Source organism: Lupinus angustifolius, chromosome LG04 (assembly GCF_001865875.1).
Source record: "Lupinus angustifolius cultivar Tanjil chromosome LG04, LupAngTanjil_v1.0, whole genome shotgun sequence".
Lineage (NCBI taxonomy): Eukaryota > Viridiplantae > Streptophyta > Magnoliopsida > Fabales > Fabaceae > Lupinus > Lupinus angustifolius.
Window position 1 is genome coordinate 6,984,233 of NC_032012.1, and position 16,437 is coordinate 7,000,669.

General features: G+C 32.2%; 2 protein-coding genes across 2 annotated transcripts; one reads left to right on the forward strand and one right to left on the reverse strand.

Annotated features, from left to right (window-relative positions):
• On the reverse strand, positions 352 to 2,925 carry LOC109345382 (exosome complex component CSL4). Its single transcript, XM_019584352.1, has 6 exons — positions 2,695 to 2,925; positions 2,518 to 2,592; positions 2,211 to 2,299; positions 1,792 to 1,876; positions 1,607 to 1,688; positions 352 to 744 (listed from the first exon to the last, which is right to left on the reverse strand). The coding sequence occupies exons 1-6, from the start codon at positions 2,872 to 2,874 to the stop codon at positions 653 to 655; spliced, it is 603 nt and encodes a 200-aa protein (XP_019439897.1). The 5' UTR covers positions 2,875 to 2,925; the 3' UTR covers positions 352 to 652.
• LOC109345383 (AT-hook motif nuclear-localized protein 14-like) lies at positions 6,511 to 10,280 on the forward strand. Its single transcript, XM_019584353.1, has 6 exons — positions 6,511 to 6,934; positions 7,049 to 7,101; positions 7,995 to 8,126; positions 8,949 to 9,101; positions 9,309 to 9,603; positions 9,708 to 10,280. Exons 1-6 carry the CDS (start codon positions 6,595 to 6,597, stop codon positions 9,761 to 9,763), a joined length of 1,029 nt encoding a protein of 342 aa, XP_019439898.1. The 5' UTR covers positions 6,511 to 6,594; the 3' UTR covers positions 9,764 to 10,280.

Here is a 16,437-nt window from a genome sequence, read left to right on the forward strand (position 1 = left end):
AACTTTTACCTTCACAGCAAGAAATAATGTGGTGCGAATGAATAGGCATATCTCATAAGGATGGAGATCAATATGAAAATACGTTTCCCAACTTGAAACAAGTAAAGTAAATTGAAGAGTTTTTGAACATTGATGTGCATGAAAAATTATATATGTATTCACATTTTCCATTTTTATCTAAATATTGTAAATATATATTCACAAACCAAGGGTGAGAAAAAAACAGAAAACTTAAACTTCCGGGTGAAGCTGGAAGCTGATATATTACGTATCAACTATCAAAACTTTTTCCTTGAGTGTCTTATAATGTAGAGAATCAAACTCTCAACACAGCCATAACATACTGACAATGACCAAAGATGATGCCTTTGTTACCGTATTGAACTCGAGAACTGCTTTCGAACAAATAAAACATTAGTTCGATTCCAAGTTGAATATCAAACCATTACAAAGGAAGTAAATAGCATTTAACTTAAAATCCTGCTCACAAGACGAAGTCTGCAATGTAGAATACAAGCTTGTGTTCTTTTGTGACTAACCAAAACTGCTTTAGATATAATGTCTCACTGTAACAAGGCTTGTTAGTAGATTTCTACAGGACCTATTCAGATGAAAGGGAGAACAGACTCCAGCTTGAAATTTGCTATTCTTGTCAACTTGCCATCTTTGCAACTTTTCTTTGCTCGATTTGACCAGTTAATGGGCACTGCATCTCAGTCCAACTTACTGGAACCATAGTTGCACCTAAACAGAATGACAGCATAACAAGTTGAGACTAAGGATATGTAAAACATCATTGATGGTGTGTCATGGTACATAAGCTTAAATGAAACAATCTTTTTAGTAGTGCCTAGCATCTATGGGAATCCCCACCTGATAGGCGCTCAGCCCTATGAATGTACCAGCTTATAATACACTATTACAGTTTACTTCAGTACCTGGTATAAACTCATTGAAATAGTATTGAGCACAAAGGGGAAAGGAACAACTAAATTGAGAATGCATAAAAAGCTAAACTTCGAGCTGAAACCTTAATTAAAAACCTTAAGTTTCAAGTAGAATCTAAAACATACACAAAATCATCTCTAGTTGCATCCGTTCATTTGAAACCAATTCAGGTTTCCAATCAAATCATCAAAACAGTCCAACTCCAAATCCCTAACAAGGTCAAAGCTACCCGCATCACTAAATTGTTTGCACATAGTTAATGATAACTGCTATTGTGCGTATTACTATCTGATAAATTAATGCAAGTTACTCTCATCTGGGACTGGACGACAATCTGGGGAACATCCAAATTATTCTCACCAACTTTAAATATGCATTTTGTTCTCTTGTACTTCAGCATTACTAGACCTGTCATCCAAGAAAAATGATTCCACCCAGAGAAATCAATGACCCATAAACAAGAAAAACCATCAATCATAGAGGGAGCTTTCCTCGACCTCAAATACACTTCCCCTGTTCTTATCATGTCCGTTCCCAAAGAGAGACAAACAGAAGAAAAAGCCAAACTCCCAGAATACAAGCACAAACTAGAGGTGACCAATAATAAATTAGAACCAATTATGTTGATTTATCTCCCAGAATAAGAGCACAGACTCACCAGCAATGCTTTCTGCGGAAACAACACCAAGTTCATTTTTTGCGGTTGACAGAAAGTACGCACGCGCATCTCCAAGAGAAACCTGAAAATATAGATTGAGTTAAGGGCCCATCAAGTATCAACAAGTTGATTTAAGAGCAATCTGAAATCAGCGTATTCAAAATCTTCGAGCAGTAACATTATACCACAAGAGCTCTAACAATATCACCGGGACGAAAAGATAGGTGCATGTCTACTTTATCGATCTCAGTTGCTCTAACATCTTGCTGCCTGTCAAAACAAGAATTGTGAAAAGTTGAAGTTTCTTAAACATGAAACATGATTGTCAGATCTGTGAAGGTTAGAGTATTGTCAAATATGTATATGTGCGGTAAATTGTGAAATTTAAACATACAGAAAAACCAAAGCCTTTCCCGCTAGCTAAGATCAGCTAAATTGTAAATGTGTAAAACTAAAACGTAAGAAATTAAAGTGACATGCTTGTAACAATTCACAGCTTAATATTCATATATGCTCAGATAAATCAAATATTATCTCAAATCTGTCTAAAAATGTTGAACATAAACATTTATGGATAGCAATTAGCATAGAGAATAGAGGATACCTAATAATGCCATTAAATATTTCTCGAACGGACTTAGTTCCAACACATACAATATGAGCTGACGCACTCCTAGCCATGACTTTAGTAACCTACAAATGATAATAATAGCCCAAAAGTCATATATTTGAAGGTTTCAACATATAAAAAAGACTGACTCAGTACACGAGACAAGTCTGGAAAATGGTATATATACACCGCCTTAACCCACAAGTGGATAGGTTGCTTCCAATATTTGAACTCGTGACATCTTGGTCAACAGATATAAGTATAACGAAAAAAATAGAAACGAAAAGTGCATTAGAGTTACTCGAGCAATGACAATAGATCCAGGTTGTGGAACAGGTCCATGTGCCTTATGACCGGTTACTTCAACAATCGGTCTCTGTATATTAATTGAACATCTTCAGTAACACAAATTATTCATATTAATAACTAATAATAATAATAAAAAAACCTAGAACTAACAGTGACTATTTAGAGTGACCTGGTCGGAAGAGTCTATCGCCGGAGGTATGTTACGGCGGAAACCGGTTAAGGAGGCGTAAACGGTGTCGTTGTGAGTTGCGGCATATGCTCCTCTTCCTGGTTTTATTTCCGAGATTCTACCCAACACTTCTCCTGGTGTAACCATCGCTGTTTCTTTCTCTTCTTCCATTAACGCCATACTATCTAACACTGTTTCAAATTCAAAACCAGAGATAACCGCAATTCGTAATCTCAATTTCTCATTAGTCTTCAGTCATACCCAATTTTGACCCGGCCCAATAACGATACAGTGTAATTTGATGGATAGGGTATATTAGCAATTTGACATGCTCATGTTAAAATAAGACATGAAATATTATGTCCCTAAACATAAGTAAGGTGGGATAGTAGGTTGCCCAAAATAAAATTAAAAAATATATATACACTACATATAAATAAACAATGTATGTTTTACATACTAATATATTTATAATAATAAACAATCATACAAATGGAACAATACATATAAAATATGTATAGTACATAATTTACATATAAATTATAAAAATGAATAATACATATGTATATATATATATAATATGTGAGATACAAATGTATAGGCATAATAAGAATATGATAATACTTTCTTATATTTGATATACAAATTATATATAACAAATGAAATAAATTTTCTTACATTTAACAAAATACATATATTTTACATATTTGATGTTTAATATTTTATTTAATAATGTCAATGAACCATCCATTGGAAATATTCATGGACAAATATAGCATGTTGGGTAGAATTTTTAGGACGGATGTGATATTTTAATGTCATAATAGTATAGTATTGTCACATGGGATAAAAAGGTCACAAAATTTAAGAGAAATTAATAATTGAAGTCATTTAGATAAGTTTGATATACGTAAGAAATATATGAGTTTTATTTAAAAGCTGAAGATAAATTTTGTGATTTTTTTAATATATCATTTCCAAGAAAACATATTTATCTACTTAGTTAAGAAAATCCATAAAATGGATGCTAAAGCCTTGGGAATAGAAAAATCAAGATTGATTAGGAGATGGCATTCACCATCTTCCCTAGAAAAAATGTTGGAAAGGTGGCTTAATTAGTAGTTTTTTAATATTCATTTGTAGTTAATAATTTTTATTAATTGGATTTAATTAGTTTTTGACTTAACAAATTTTCAATCTTACTCATTATCATAAAAAATATTAGGGTGAAAAGGTTAGTTTAGTTTAGTTTTTAGTATATTTCACTTACCGAACCGAACACAAACACATGATTCAGTTTTGCTTGATTAATCGCAAATATAACTATTGGAACTGAACTAAAACGCTCTTGAATGGTTTGGCCCGGTTCAACAGTTTTTCTATTATTTTTTATAAAAATCTTGTATCGATTGAAAGTTCAAAATGTATTATAAGAGATATTGTTTATTTATAAAAGGAAAAATACTACTACTATTATTATAAAAAAAATTATGAATCATATGTAGATGAGTAAAAAAATTGAAACTCATAATTGTTTCTTACTAACATATATAATAATTATGTAATTTATGAAGAAAAGATGAATTATCCCATATATAATAACACAATCCTCAATTAGTAACATATATATCAATTACTAACATATATAACAATATAATTCATGATTAGTAATATATATATATATCAATTAGTAAAATATATAGTAGTTGCTTATATAACTTTATATTTCAAAATTAGTAACACATGTAATAATACATGTATAACATATATATTAGTTTCAAGCTCAGTATTGCAAAATTTAGTAATAACATATATATTATTAACATAATAACAATTTAGTAACATGTATAATACTACAATTCACATAAAATTAATAATTTAAATCACAAAATTTCTTAAAGAATTTAAACAACAATAAAACATACTTCTTTAGTATCTATTTCTTTAATATGCGGTGCGGTTTCAACAATTCCTAAATTTCTAAAACCATAAACCGAACTGAACATAAATGGTTCCTTAAGAAATAAATGAACCGAATCGTAAAACCAAACCGAACCACATTTTGCAGTTTAGTTCAGTTTGATTCCATTGGTTTCACGGTTTAAATCGGAACCACTTACGCCTCTAAAAAATGTAGTAAATTATATTGACACCATGTGACCTTCAGTAAAATTACGCAAACCACCTCATTGTTTTTTAAATCTACACAAACCACCCATAATTATATACATACATTAACGTCACTACCCGTGTAGGAGAGATTTTAATTTCCTAAACAAAAAATGGTGTTGAACGTATTTAAGTCAAACAAAATATGGTATATTGTGAAGGCAAATCCAAATAGCATAACAATTGATGTTCATCATTATTTTGATTGGTTAAGATGAATAGACATTAACTTTTATATTATTTGGATTTCTCTTCATAGTATAACATATTTTGTTTGATTAATTACATTCGTCACTATTTTTGTTTAAGATATTACATTTATTTTTCGTACAAAAATAATCAATATAATATATCTATATAATTTGGGGTGATTTGTGTAAGTTTAAAAATTAATAGATGATTTATAAAATTTCACTATGAGAAATCACTATAATTTACTCTAAAAATAAGAAAGAATGTAAATTGAAGTTTTTTACGAGATAAGAAGAGACATAATAAGGAAGCGTGAAGCAAGTCCTCCATATGGATGAAGTAAATAATAATTAGTATAATGGCAAGGTAGCTGGTGCAAAAGGTGAGAAGCATTATGTAAATTTAGGCATGTGAGGCAAGATGTGAACTAGGGTAAGGGGCTTCCCCTATTAAAGGAAATACAAGTCTTTATCTTCCATGTAAAGCCACTCCATGTCTATTTTGAGAGGGGAGTTATTAATTATTTTCAAGGTACATTTAATCTTAGAATATTAATTATGGTTTAACAAGTTTCTTGCAAGGTGCCGGTGGCCTATGGAAGATTGTTAGGGAATATGCACTTGGTGAAGCTACTTCCCTAAACATAAGTGAATTTATTGTTACAAACCACTTTTTAAATATAGTTTTTATTGTGATTAATGAATAATTATTGTATACAAGTTATACATATCAGCAAAGGAAGGTGCCTAGAAACCCCAATGGGTAATTAAGGAAGTCAACTTGAAATTAAAGGAAGTTGTTACCATATTGACTATGACAAATAGATATGATCTTATGTTCCAAAAGTGATATTCAGAGTGGATCCAAAATCATTATTTGGCTTTATAACTTCTGAGAGGATTCATACATTCATAAGTGAATTAGGCAATAGGATGCAGATGAAACATTAATTCGGGAGAGAATGACTATTTAGATTAGAATTCGAGTGAGTTAGAACTATTTAAAACTTTTTAAACATGAGCCACTAATATTATGTAGTTATAAATCAATCTCAACACCCATGCCATTTTTTATTGGCCAAGTTCTACCATATCATAAAAGATGAAATTATATGATTAGATAGGTCATTGCAACCAAATACGTTATATATCATAGGTTAAAAAGATATTATTACTTTATACATAATTAAACAAACATATATAAATAAAAGTCAATAGTTAATCTCTCATATGTGGAGTTGAGTAAAAATTCTTATTTACCCGATCTTAAACATTAATTTTTAAAATCACAGGTCTAATGAGAACTGGTGAGATACATATTCAATTAAAATTAGACCAAATGGAACCGGTTCACTCAATGTAAAACCAATCTCACACGGTTCACGACCCGACACTGCATCCAAACAAATATTACCCATTTATTTTATTTTTATAAAAAACAGAAAACAAAAGAAAATGGGCTTATTGGTTTACGTCGCACAGTGAGTAAAGTGAGGACCTAGTTGCTTCTCTACCCTTCTTCCTCTATTGGTTCTACTAAATGGAACCCAACAACAACAACAACAACCTCAGCTCCTACTTCCACCACTTCAACCACCACCAGTCACCGTCCAATGGGGTGTTGCCACCAACCACTGACGGTTCCCACTCCCACATACTCTTCCCTCAAACCACCGCAACTACTGTAGTACCCTCTCCCCCTCCCTCTGCAGTGTCCTCACAATCTCAATTGCAAAAGAAGAAGCGTGGGAGGCCAAGAAAATACGCTTCACCTGAACAAGCACTTGCTGCTAGGAAAGCTGCTACGACGTCGTCTTCTCCCGCTTCCGCTACTCTCTCTGTTGCTTCTTCCAAGAAATCGTCGAAGTCCTTTTCTATAGGTTTTGTTTCTTATTCTTATTTCAATTTCAACGGTTTCGTTTCATTATTATTATTAATATTTGAGGTTCATTGAATGTTTTGTTTTGTTTTGTTTTATAATCTCATTGATGCAGGCACTGTAGGACAAGATTTCAGTACACAGTTCATTACTGTTCTCGCCGGTGAGGTATGCATTATTATTAATTTATTATTATTCACTTATCATCATGTTTGATCTGTTGATTTTATTTTCTATGTCTTTATATTTGTTGCATAGTATTTGGTAGGTAAGTTCTTATATTAGTGAGTATAGTTATTCCTAAATGTTAATTTCATACAATTCCGGACGAGTTTGTAAATTGCGGTTGCAGTTGCTGAGAGTGCCAAAGGTTTTAATATGGTGGAGTTGTGGAGAATTGTGAGAAAATGTGGTTGATGTGGCCTCAATTGTGATTGCAGACCACATTTTCAACCTTGCTTCCGGCCGTATCTAACTAACAGTGAACTTATGTAAACAGGCTTGCTTTTGAGTCTAAACTTAGTTAATGTGTCTACATACTGTAGAGGGATAGTGTTAGTACTTAGTATGCATGTCGGAGTTTAATTTTTATACACTGTTAGGATAGTGTTTTTTTTCCTCCATATTTTATATACATCAACCTAATCATACATGACCATGTGTGTGAAGTGTAATCAGTACTAGCCCCGTGAAATATTTACAAACTCACATATTACTCTCTAGCAACCTACTTAAAGGAGCTGCTAATGGGTTCGGGTTAGACACAACAGTATGATATGAATTGAGAGTTAGAGCGATATGTTTTGATTTACCTTTTCCATCTCCACATACAACATTTTATTTCACTGGAATGGGAACTCTATATGATTGTGCGTATTTTTCTGAATTTAGCTCATTTATTCTCAAAGTTCACCTTCAAAATGGTTTTGGATATTTTATTATTTAAATAACTTGAATTTTTATTCTTCTATGATACTTTAATATATTGTGTCTGTTCAATTCTTCAGCTTTGTATTGTCTATCTGTTACTCTTATAATTATTTTGAGCATGGCTTTAATAGGACGTTGGCCAAAAAATTATGTTGTTCATGCAACAAAGCAGGCGTGAGATATGCATTCTGTCGGCATCTGGTTCCATCTCTGATGCCTCTCTTAGTCAGCCAGCAACTTCAGGAGGCAGTATTACATATGAGGTAGAATGTTAATCACTTTCTTTTCCCATGTCTTTTATTATGATCCCTATTCCCGCAACAATCTTTCAAAAGGAAATGGGACTGCTGCAACCTTTGCTCAAAGTCTGATCTTATGATTATCAGATATCCTACACTCAAAATCTTATCTTTTGTTTTTATTTCTAAAGCTATCTTTTATTGAAGATTCCTCTCTTATCCTCAACTACTGAAGTGATTAAATATGTTGAATTTGAAGTTATCTGTAGTTATGTACTATCAATAAAGAGACAGAGGTTCCATCTTCACTTCTTCTTCTCTCCCGCTCACATAAAGTTCTAAAATGGTTCCTCCTTTACTCACACGTTTCCCAAAAGTTTTAAAAGGACACCGGTTTACAAATTTAAATATACAAATGACAATGAATGTTATAATAACTAAATAATTAATTTTATCTCTCCACTTCACTCATCTGTAAATCACTTTTCTGCCTCATTGGATTTTCTTTCCATCTCTTTATTTTTCCTGAGTGATTTCTATCTCTAATTTTAAGCATAAACCTGTACGTGCTCACAGCTAGTTTGCACAAAGTAAAATGAAATGGTGTTCTAGTCGCAAGGCTCCCTCCCTTTTGTAGTTTAAGGAGGTTCAGAATCAGATGCACTGATGCACACAATGTTGCCCCCGTGATAAGGTTTTGATGGTAGAAATGGTTGGGAGTAGAACTAGGTGTAAACAAAATAGTATGTCATTTCATGTAGATATCTCTTGCACAGTTGCACTCCCCCTTTTCTGAAAATTTTAGCCCAGTGCCACTGTTTAACTATTTCTCCACTTTGTTATCAGGGTCGGTTTGAGATTATTTCACTTAATGGTTCCTATATTCGTAATGAAGTTGGAAGTCGATCTGGTGGTCTCAGTGTATGCTTATCTAGTACCGATGGGCAAATCATAGGTGGTGGCGTTGGTGGACCCCTTAAAGCTGCTGGTCCAGTTCAGGTAATTTCTTAATGAACTTCTGTTGAACTTGAACTTGTGATGGAGAGATATGAGCCATGTCCTACCTCATATTTTTGTCTTCATCAAGACTTAATGCATACGACTTTGTACAAATATATTGTCAAATTGCACTGTTCTACTTTTCATTTATACCAAATAATAGCTGATATAATATACATGAAGCCACTTTGGATTTAATTCATACAGGTCGTCCTTGGTACATTCACCATTGACCCCAAGAAGGATGCAAGTGCTGGAATTAAAGGTGATGTTGCTTCCAGTAAGTTGCCCCCACCACCGGTTGGTGAATCAGTATCAAGTTTTGGCTTCGCCCGAACAGTTGACTCTTCTACTGGGAATCCAGTCAGGGGAAATGAGGAGCAACAAACTATTGGAGGAAGTCACTTCATGATTCAACAAGGTGGTATGCAAGGGACACATTCTCGTCCCTCCGACTGGGGAGGCCACCCGGATTCAAGAAATGTTGCCTTTGAACTGACAGGTCTGTACGAACTTTGACGATTTTGAAAACCCCCCACTCCGTTTTTTTTGTCATGGGTTTAAAAGAGAGACACGCGAGACTCATGCGAGTTTTTATGCATGCAGGAAGAACAGGCCAGGGAGCACAACAGTCACCTGATGAGAATGGGGACTATGAGTAGATTCCTGGTTGAGATGGCTTATGGGTTTCAAAAGTACCAATCTGTAGTGTATATATATATACATATGTGTGTGTATATATATATTAATATATATATCTTGTACCAGCAGTCTTTTCCAGTGATGTTCTTTGTAGTTTTAGAAATGCTAAATCATCCAACAAAAGCAGCTTAACAATTTTCCTATTTGATATGGAAGGAAAAGAAAGACTAAAGACATGTAAATTTAATATGCCTTTGAAGTTGAGAGTTCTAAAATGGTTTTTTTTTCTTGTCTTTTCTTTCCTATTTAGATAATTAGATGATTGTAGGAGAAATTTAGCATTTTTTTAGTTTGCATTGCATCATCTATTTAAGGGTCGTAACATTGGAAAATCAACCCTCATATTTATCCTTAAGACTTTCTTGTGCCTAGTTTACTCATTTGTCTATTTATAAATCAGGGTTGCTGACTAATACCTCTGATTTGTACGGGCCTCTATTGTCGATACCTATATAAATATGGTTAGATATGTTATGCCGTTATGGTACATGCATCTTCACTCACATTTTCTCTCGAGCTGCATTTTCCTTGAACTTTCAATGTGAAGTCCTATTGTTCTGTTTAAGGCTATGTTTGGTTCCATTGAAAATGGAAGAAAAAGTGAGGAGAGAAAAGGAGAAGAAAAGTTTCTTTTCCATCATTTGGTTGAAAAGAAAACAAAGGAAAGAAAGAAAAAATAGCTATGGGTCTACTAAAAACTTTTCTTCTCATATGGGAAGAAAATGAATGGAAAAATCAAATTTGCTCTTAACTTATATATTAGTAAAGCTTATTTTTTGCTGTTTAAATAATTTTCATTTCACTAATATATTTTTTTTCTTTCTTTTATATCATATAATTAAAAAATCACTATTTTTTTCTATGATTCTTTTCTTCAACTTTCATTTCACGCATTTTTCTTCTTAAACCAAATAGAATGTAAGTCACATTATAACTTTATTATGTACCACAAAAATTATAACTTTATTAAAATAATTAATTTATTTCTTACATCTTTTTAAACTTTCTAGATCTATGAGAAAAATTTAATTTATTTTTATTGCTTTGGTTCTTTTTTATATAATGAGAAAAGATGATATGATTCATACCTCCTTTATGTTTTTTTTTTCAGTATTGGGTGAAAGATTAAGTGAAAAAAGCAAACAAATACAATAATATAGTGGAACTTAAGTCTTTATGTTGTTATCCATATCTTTTTTATTATTAATTATAAGAGTGTAATTAATAGATATGCATTGTGAGTGTAAAGATTTATATAGGATAAAATATCATAGTTTAATATTTAGATTTAATTAAGGGAATGAAGTATTTCTATTGTGAGATAATAACACTTGTATAATCATCATCAATTTAGGAAGAGTCATTGATGTTAAACATGAATGGTAAATGACACAAAAAATAATGTATAAAATTCATACATAATTAAGCATACATTTTCTCTCTAATTATAATTATATTTTTCCCTCCATTTTTCTTCTATTTTTTACCATACCAAACAACTAAAATGAAACATGGTGTGTGTGCGCATGAATAATTAGAACTCTTAAACCCTTTCAGAAATAATGTTCTTTTGTTCTTCCATTCTTATTTATTTATTATTATTAGAGGCAACATATGTTAGTTTTGGCCTATGGTTGTGGGATATTCTTTAAGGGGGAAACATCACTATGGATAAAATTTTATTAGATGTTATGACATTTTTTATTTGAAAAATAATTTAATATTCATGTTATGGGTAATAGTTAAACATAATTTTTTCTTACCTCTCCTACACCTTATTGTTTGTATCTCTTCATGTTTATGGTATCGTTTTCTTTACTCTACACTTAACCTAATTTTGGGTGTTTTCTAATGCAAGACAGTTTTAAAATAATATATATTCTTACATCATAATAAAAAATACCTGTAACAAAGTACTAGTTTAAAGTACATTTTGTGACATTTGCCAATATTTTGTATAGTAGGAGAATTTATGTGTTTATTTTGTATCATGATGTCAGAATTTATATCAAACTTTTAAAAGAATTTTTCGGAAAGAAAATTTTATTATGAAGTTTAAAGACAATTCAAAATCCGTTTCTTATTCGAAGAAAAAATCTTCCTAGATATGCTGCTAAATCTTTTCAAGATTGAAAAGGAAAGATATTAACCTATCGTTATCTTCATGTCTTCTCCCTTTTTTTAAAAGTGTGCATAGAAATCCCACTTTGTTCTCAAGCCGGCAACCGAACATAACGGAGACAACTATGTTTTCTCTATGCACATGTTTCTAGGTGTCTTATATTTTTTTCAATTCTTTTTTATTTTATTTTATGAAATGTGTTGGAAGTGAAAATGGAAAAATTCTCATATATATAAAAATGAATAATAAATTTGAGCCTTATAATCATATATTAAATATTAATGATTATGATTATAAGTTATTTATTCATCACATGGTCAATCCCTTTAATTTTAACAGTTCAATAAGATCTCCAATAGTGTTTTAAATTGCAGTTATAGTTACGGTTGCAATTGCTGCGATACAGGTAACGACAATTGCGTTGTGAATTATTTTATAAGTCAAAAAATATTTTTGAAATTGATACAGTCTGTTGCGGTTACGTTGCGGTCCGATGAGCCCAAATGCGATCCGATGTGGTTTGTTGCAGTCGCGCCATTATGAATCGGTATACACCATGTCGCGCCCCGATTTTCGGCTGCACGACTTTGTTTAGAGTCGCCACTACATTTTATAGTTAAAAATGTAGAAAAATCTTTTAAGCCCAATTACCTTGGGCTTTTGGATTTTTGATATCCAGGTTCGGGAGTCGGTTACAAGGTAGGGAAGGTATTAGCACCCTACCCGCCCGCCTTAAGCGGTACCCTTCATTAAAATATATGACATTATTATTATTATTGTTATTATTATTATTATTTATTAAATTGTCTGGTAAATTAGTTACTTATTATGAAAAAATTATTTATTTTTATTATTGAGCTTGACAATATTGACTTTGGTCCTACGTACCCCTATTAAGGGGATCAAGGCTTACGTAGTTCTTTAAGTAGAAAAAAGTTTGTTGGTTGAGTGTATTTTAATTAAAGAAAATATATTTTTTAGTCAAAAATATATATTTTGCAAGTATTGTTTAGCATTGAAAAATGTTTTTTTTATTTTGTTATTTAAAAAATTGAACTAANTGATTTTGAGATTTAATCGATTGAAAAGAAGCGGCGTAGCGCGACCTTTCGAAGATGATCTGAGAAGAAAGAGGCCTCCAGGGTGACCTTCTCTCAATCTTTGATTAAATCTCAAAATTAATTTATTTTTTGAAAAAGTTATTTGTCATTTTATATAAAAAAAGGTTAAAAACAATTTATTAATTTATCCAAGTTATTTCTAGAAAATGATTTTTATTAAAAAAAGTTTGCTTTGATTAATAAATAGATATATAAAAATTATTTTTTGTTTATTCCAAAAAATTATTTAAATATATGCTATTGTTTTTTTTTATTTTTTTTATTTTATGTCAAATAAAATTATCATATGGTTAAAAAGAATATATTAGATGATGTTATTATAATATGAAAGTAGTGAGAATAGAATAAATTATATAAAAAGGCATACCTTTTTGTGGGAATTGCAATGTGAGGATGAGACTAGTGTGTTGCACTTGGGTAACTCTTGGACACTTGGCAGCAGGTGAGTGGATGAGGAGATGATGATGTGAAGAGTCTGGACACGTGGCGTGTCTGTGTTGGATGACTGAGGAGGGTGCACAGAAGGTTCTGTGTACACGGCTGCACTGGAACACGTGTTCCAGTGGATGTAGTGATCCTGTGTGACGCAGTGTACCATAGCTGGGACCCTTTTCTTGGTCTGATTGGCTGGATTTCTGGTGAACGTGATGGAGTGGAAAGTAAGCAATGGGAATGGCATGAACCTGCCTGCACTGGATCGCTCTGAAAGTAAAAGATAGTCTTTTCTCTCTCTTAGTGTAGGTGACTTTTTTGGCAGAGCTTTTTAGTGTTTCCAGTGTCCAACTTTTTGTTTAACCTAAGCTCTATTTATAGTGAAAATTTAACAACTAAATCCCTAAATTTCGGTTAAGAAAATTTCAAACCCGGATAAATTTTATCTCTTAAATTTAGGGATCTTAACAGACTGGTTTGACTCTACCTTTTCATATTATTTTAATAATTTTCTGTTATTCCTTTTTCAAATTTAAATTAGGTTGTTAGTATATTTAATTATTTAAATTGTTTCAATTTTTTTATAAAATATGAATAAAAATAAACTTAATTATTTTCTATACATTTAATATTAAAAATTTCGAAAATTTAAAATAAATAAATAAAAAACCTTTTTCTTTCTCTTTTTGGAAAAAAGAGTATGAGTTTATAGCGACATATTCCTAATTCAAAAATTTTATTTCCTAAAATTGTTTTCTTAATTTATTTTAGTTTTGAACCTTTGGTTAACCTAACAACTTGGATTCAGGAACCCTATCAACATTAATTTATTATTATTTCGAATTTCCGATTAACCTAATCACTTGGATTTAGGAACTTCATTTGTTTATTAATTTTTTTTTGAATTTTAAGCTAACCTAATCATTAGATTTAGGAACTTGATTTTGCTTTGTTTTGTTATATTTAAATAATTTCGAAAATAATTATAAAAGATTCATAAAAATATTTTAATTATTTATATTCATCAAATATTAAAATTTTGGAAAATGTCAAAATAAATATAATGAATTTAATTTATTCTTTTTATATACAAAGTTTTTTTGGACCTTTTTCTGGGCCGGACAAAATTGGGTGTTCACAGCTGCCCCTCTTTACTTGTTGCTTACTAGATAGCAAGCAAACCAAGGTTTGAGAGATATTATGGTAAGTAACCAGTAAAGAAGTGAACGTTATTTTGTCGAGGCTCAGAAAAGGGCCATTAGGAAAGGTACCGAATTTGATGAAGCAGGTCGATGCTCTGCTGGTGGAACAGGGATTTGTTGAGGCAATTCCTGCGCTTGCCATGATGGACCAGAGATTTGTTGAGGCAGTTCCCGCACTTGCTGTGATGGACCAGGGATTTGTTGAGGCAGTTCCCGCGCTTGCCGAAACGATTCAGGGATTTGCTGAGGCACTCGTGCTGCCAATACGATTCAGGGATTTGCTGAGGCACCTGTGCTGCCAAAACGATTTAGGGATTTGCTGAGGCACCCATGCTGCCAAAACGATTCAGGGATTTGCTGAGGCACCCATACTGCCGAAAACGATTCAGGGATTTGCTGAGGCACCCATGCTGCCGAAAACGATTCAGGGATTTGCTGAGGCACGCATGCTGCCAAAAACGATTCAGGGATTTGCTGAGGCACCCATGCTGCCGAAGCGATTCAGGGATTTGCTGAGCACCCATGCTGCCGAAACGATTCAGGGATTTGCTGAGGTACCCATGCTGCCAAAACGATTCAGGGAGTTTATAGGAATGATTTAGAGATGCATGTTTGAATGTTTGGTTATATGCAATGCAATAATTAGTTTGCGCTTATTAGAAAAATAGTATAAGAATGCATGTTTGAATGCTTGGTTATATGCAATGCACTGTCTTGTTTGTTTGTTTGTACTTATTAGAAGAATAATAGGGGATATATGTTTTAATGTTTGGTTATATGTAATGCAATATTATTTTTTGTTTTTTTTGTTTGTTTGTGCTTATAGGAAGAATAATTTGAATATGCATGTATGCATGACTAGTTATATGCAATGAATGATTATGTCATGTTTTTTGTTTGTGCTGTAATGATTGGTATATGAATGTGACTATGCATTGAAAAATATAGTTATGCTTTAATGTATGTATGTCATGTATGATACGAATACTATATATAATGTTTGAATGGAATGAGGAGTAAGACTCGTGCACGATTGTTCTAATGCGTCACTTATGGTTCAATTTGTTTTTTTTATCTTGTGAATGAAATTCATCAAATTTTGTAGACTCAACTGAAGTGGTCTTTGTTGCTTGATGTTGATTGGTACCGTCAAAATCTGCCCCAGTTTACTTGAAGATGTTTTTATTTAAGGTGATCCTTAAACCACTTCATTATGATCTTGAGGACAATGACTAAACCCAACTATTTTGCCTGAGTGTAGGTTTGCATAGAATTTCTCCAAAAAGTGTTGATGCTTTTTGTAACAGCAAAAATTGCCCTAATGTGATTGTTATGAACTCTTGTCTTCACCCGGGAGGCTACAACTTAGATTCTCCAAAAGATTGCCCCAGTTTGGGTGATTGATGATATGTAGTAGCAAGTCTTCAACTTTGGGGTGTTCATTTAATTTCCCTAATTTTTGCCCAGAATACCATATGTAGGCATTTGTCGGGAATTCTCTCGTTTTATTACGATCTCAAGTCGCCTTTGTAAGTTTTCAACTTAAGACCCCTCGCCTTTTTCTAGGTTACCAATGTGAGTTTTCAACCTAACACTCTTTTGTTTTTTTTTTTTTGCTCTTTTCTTTGAACATGTTTTGACTCGATAGAAAGTGAAAGCTTTGAACAATGAGTAGTTCTTTCTTCAAGATGTTTGATAAATGAAGATCTTTCTTGTGTCTAATTGAGAGATTTTAACTTCTTGTGATTGATTGAACT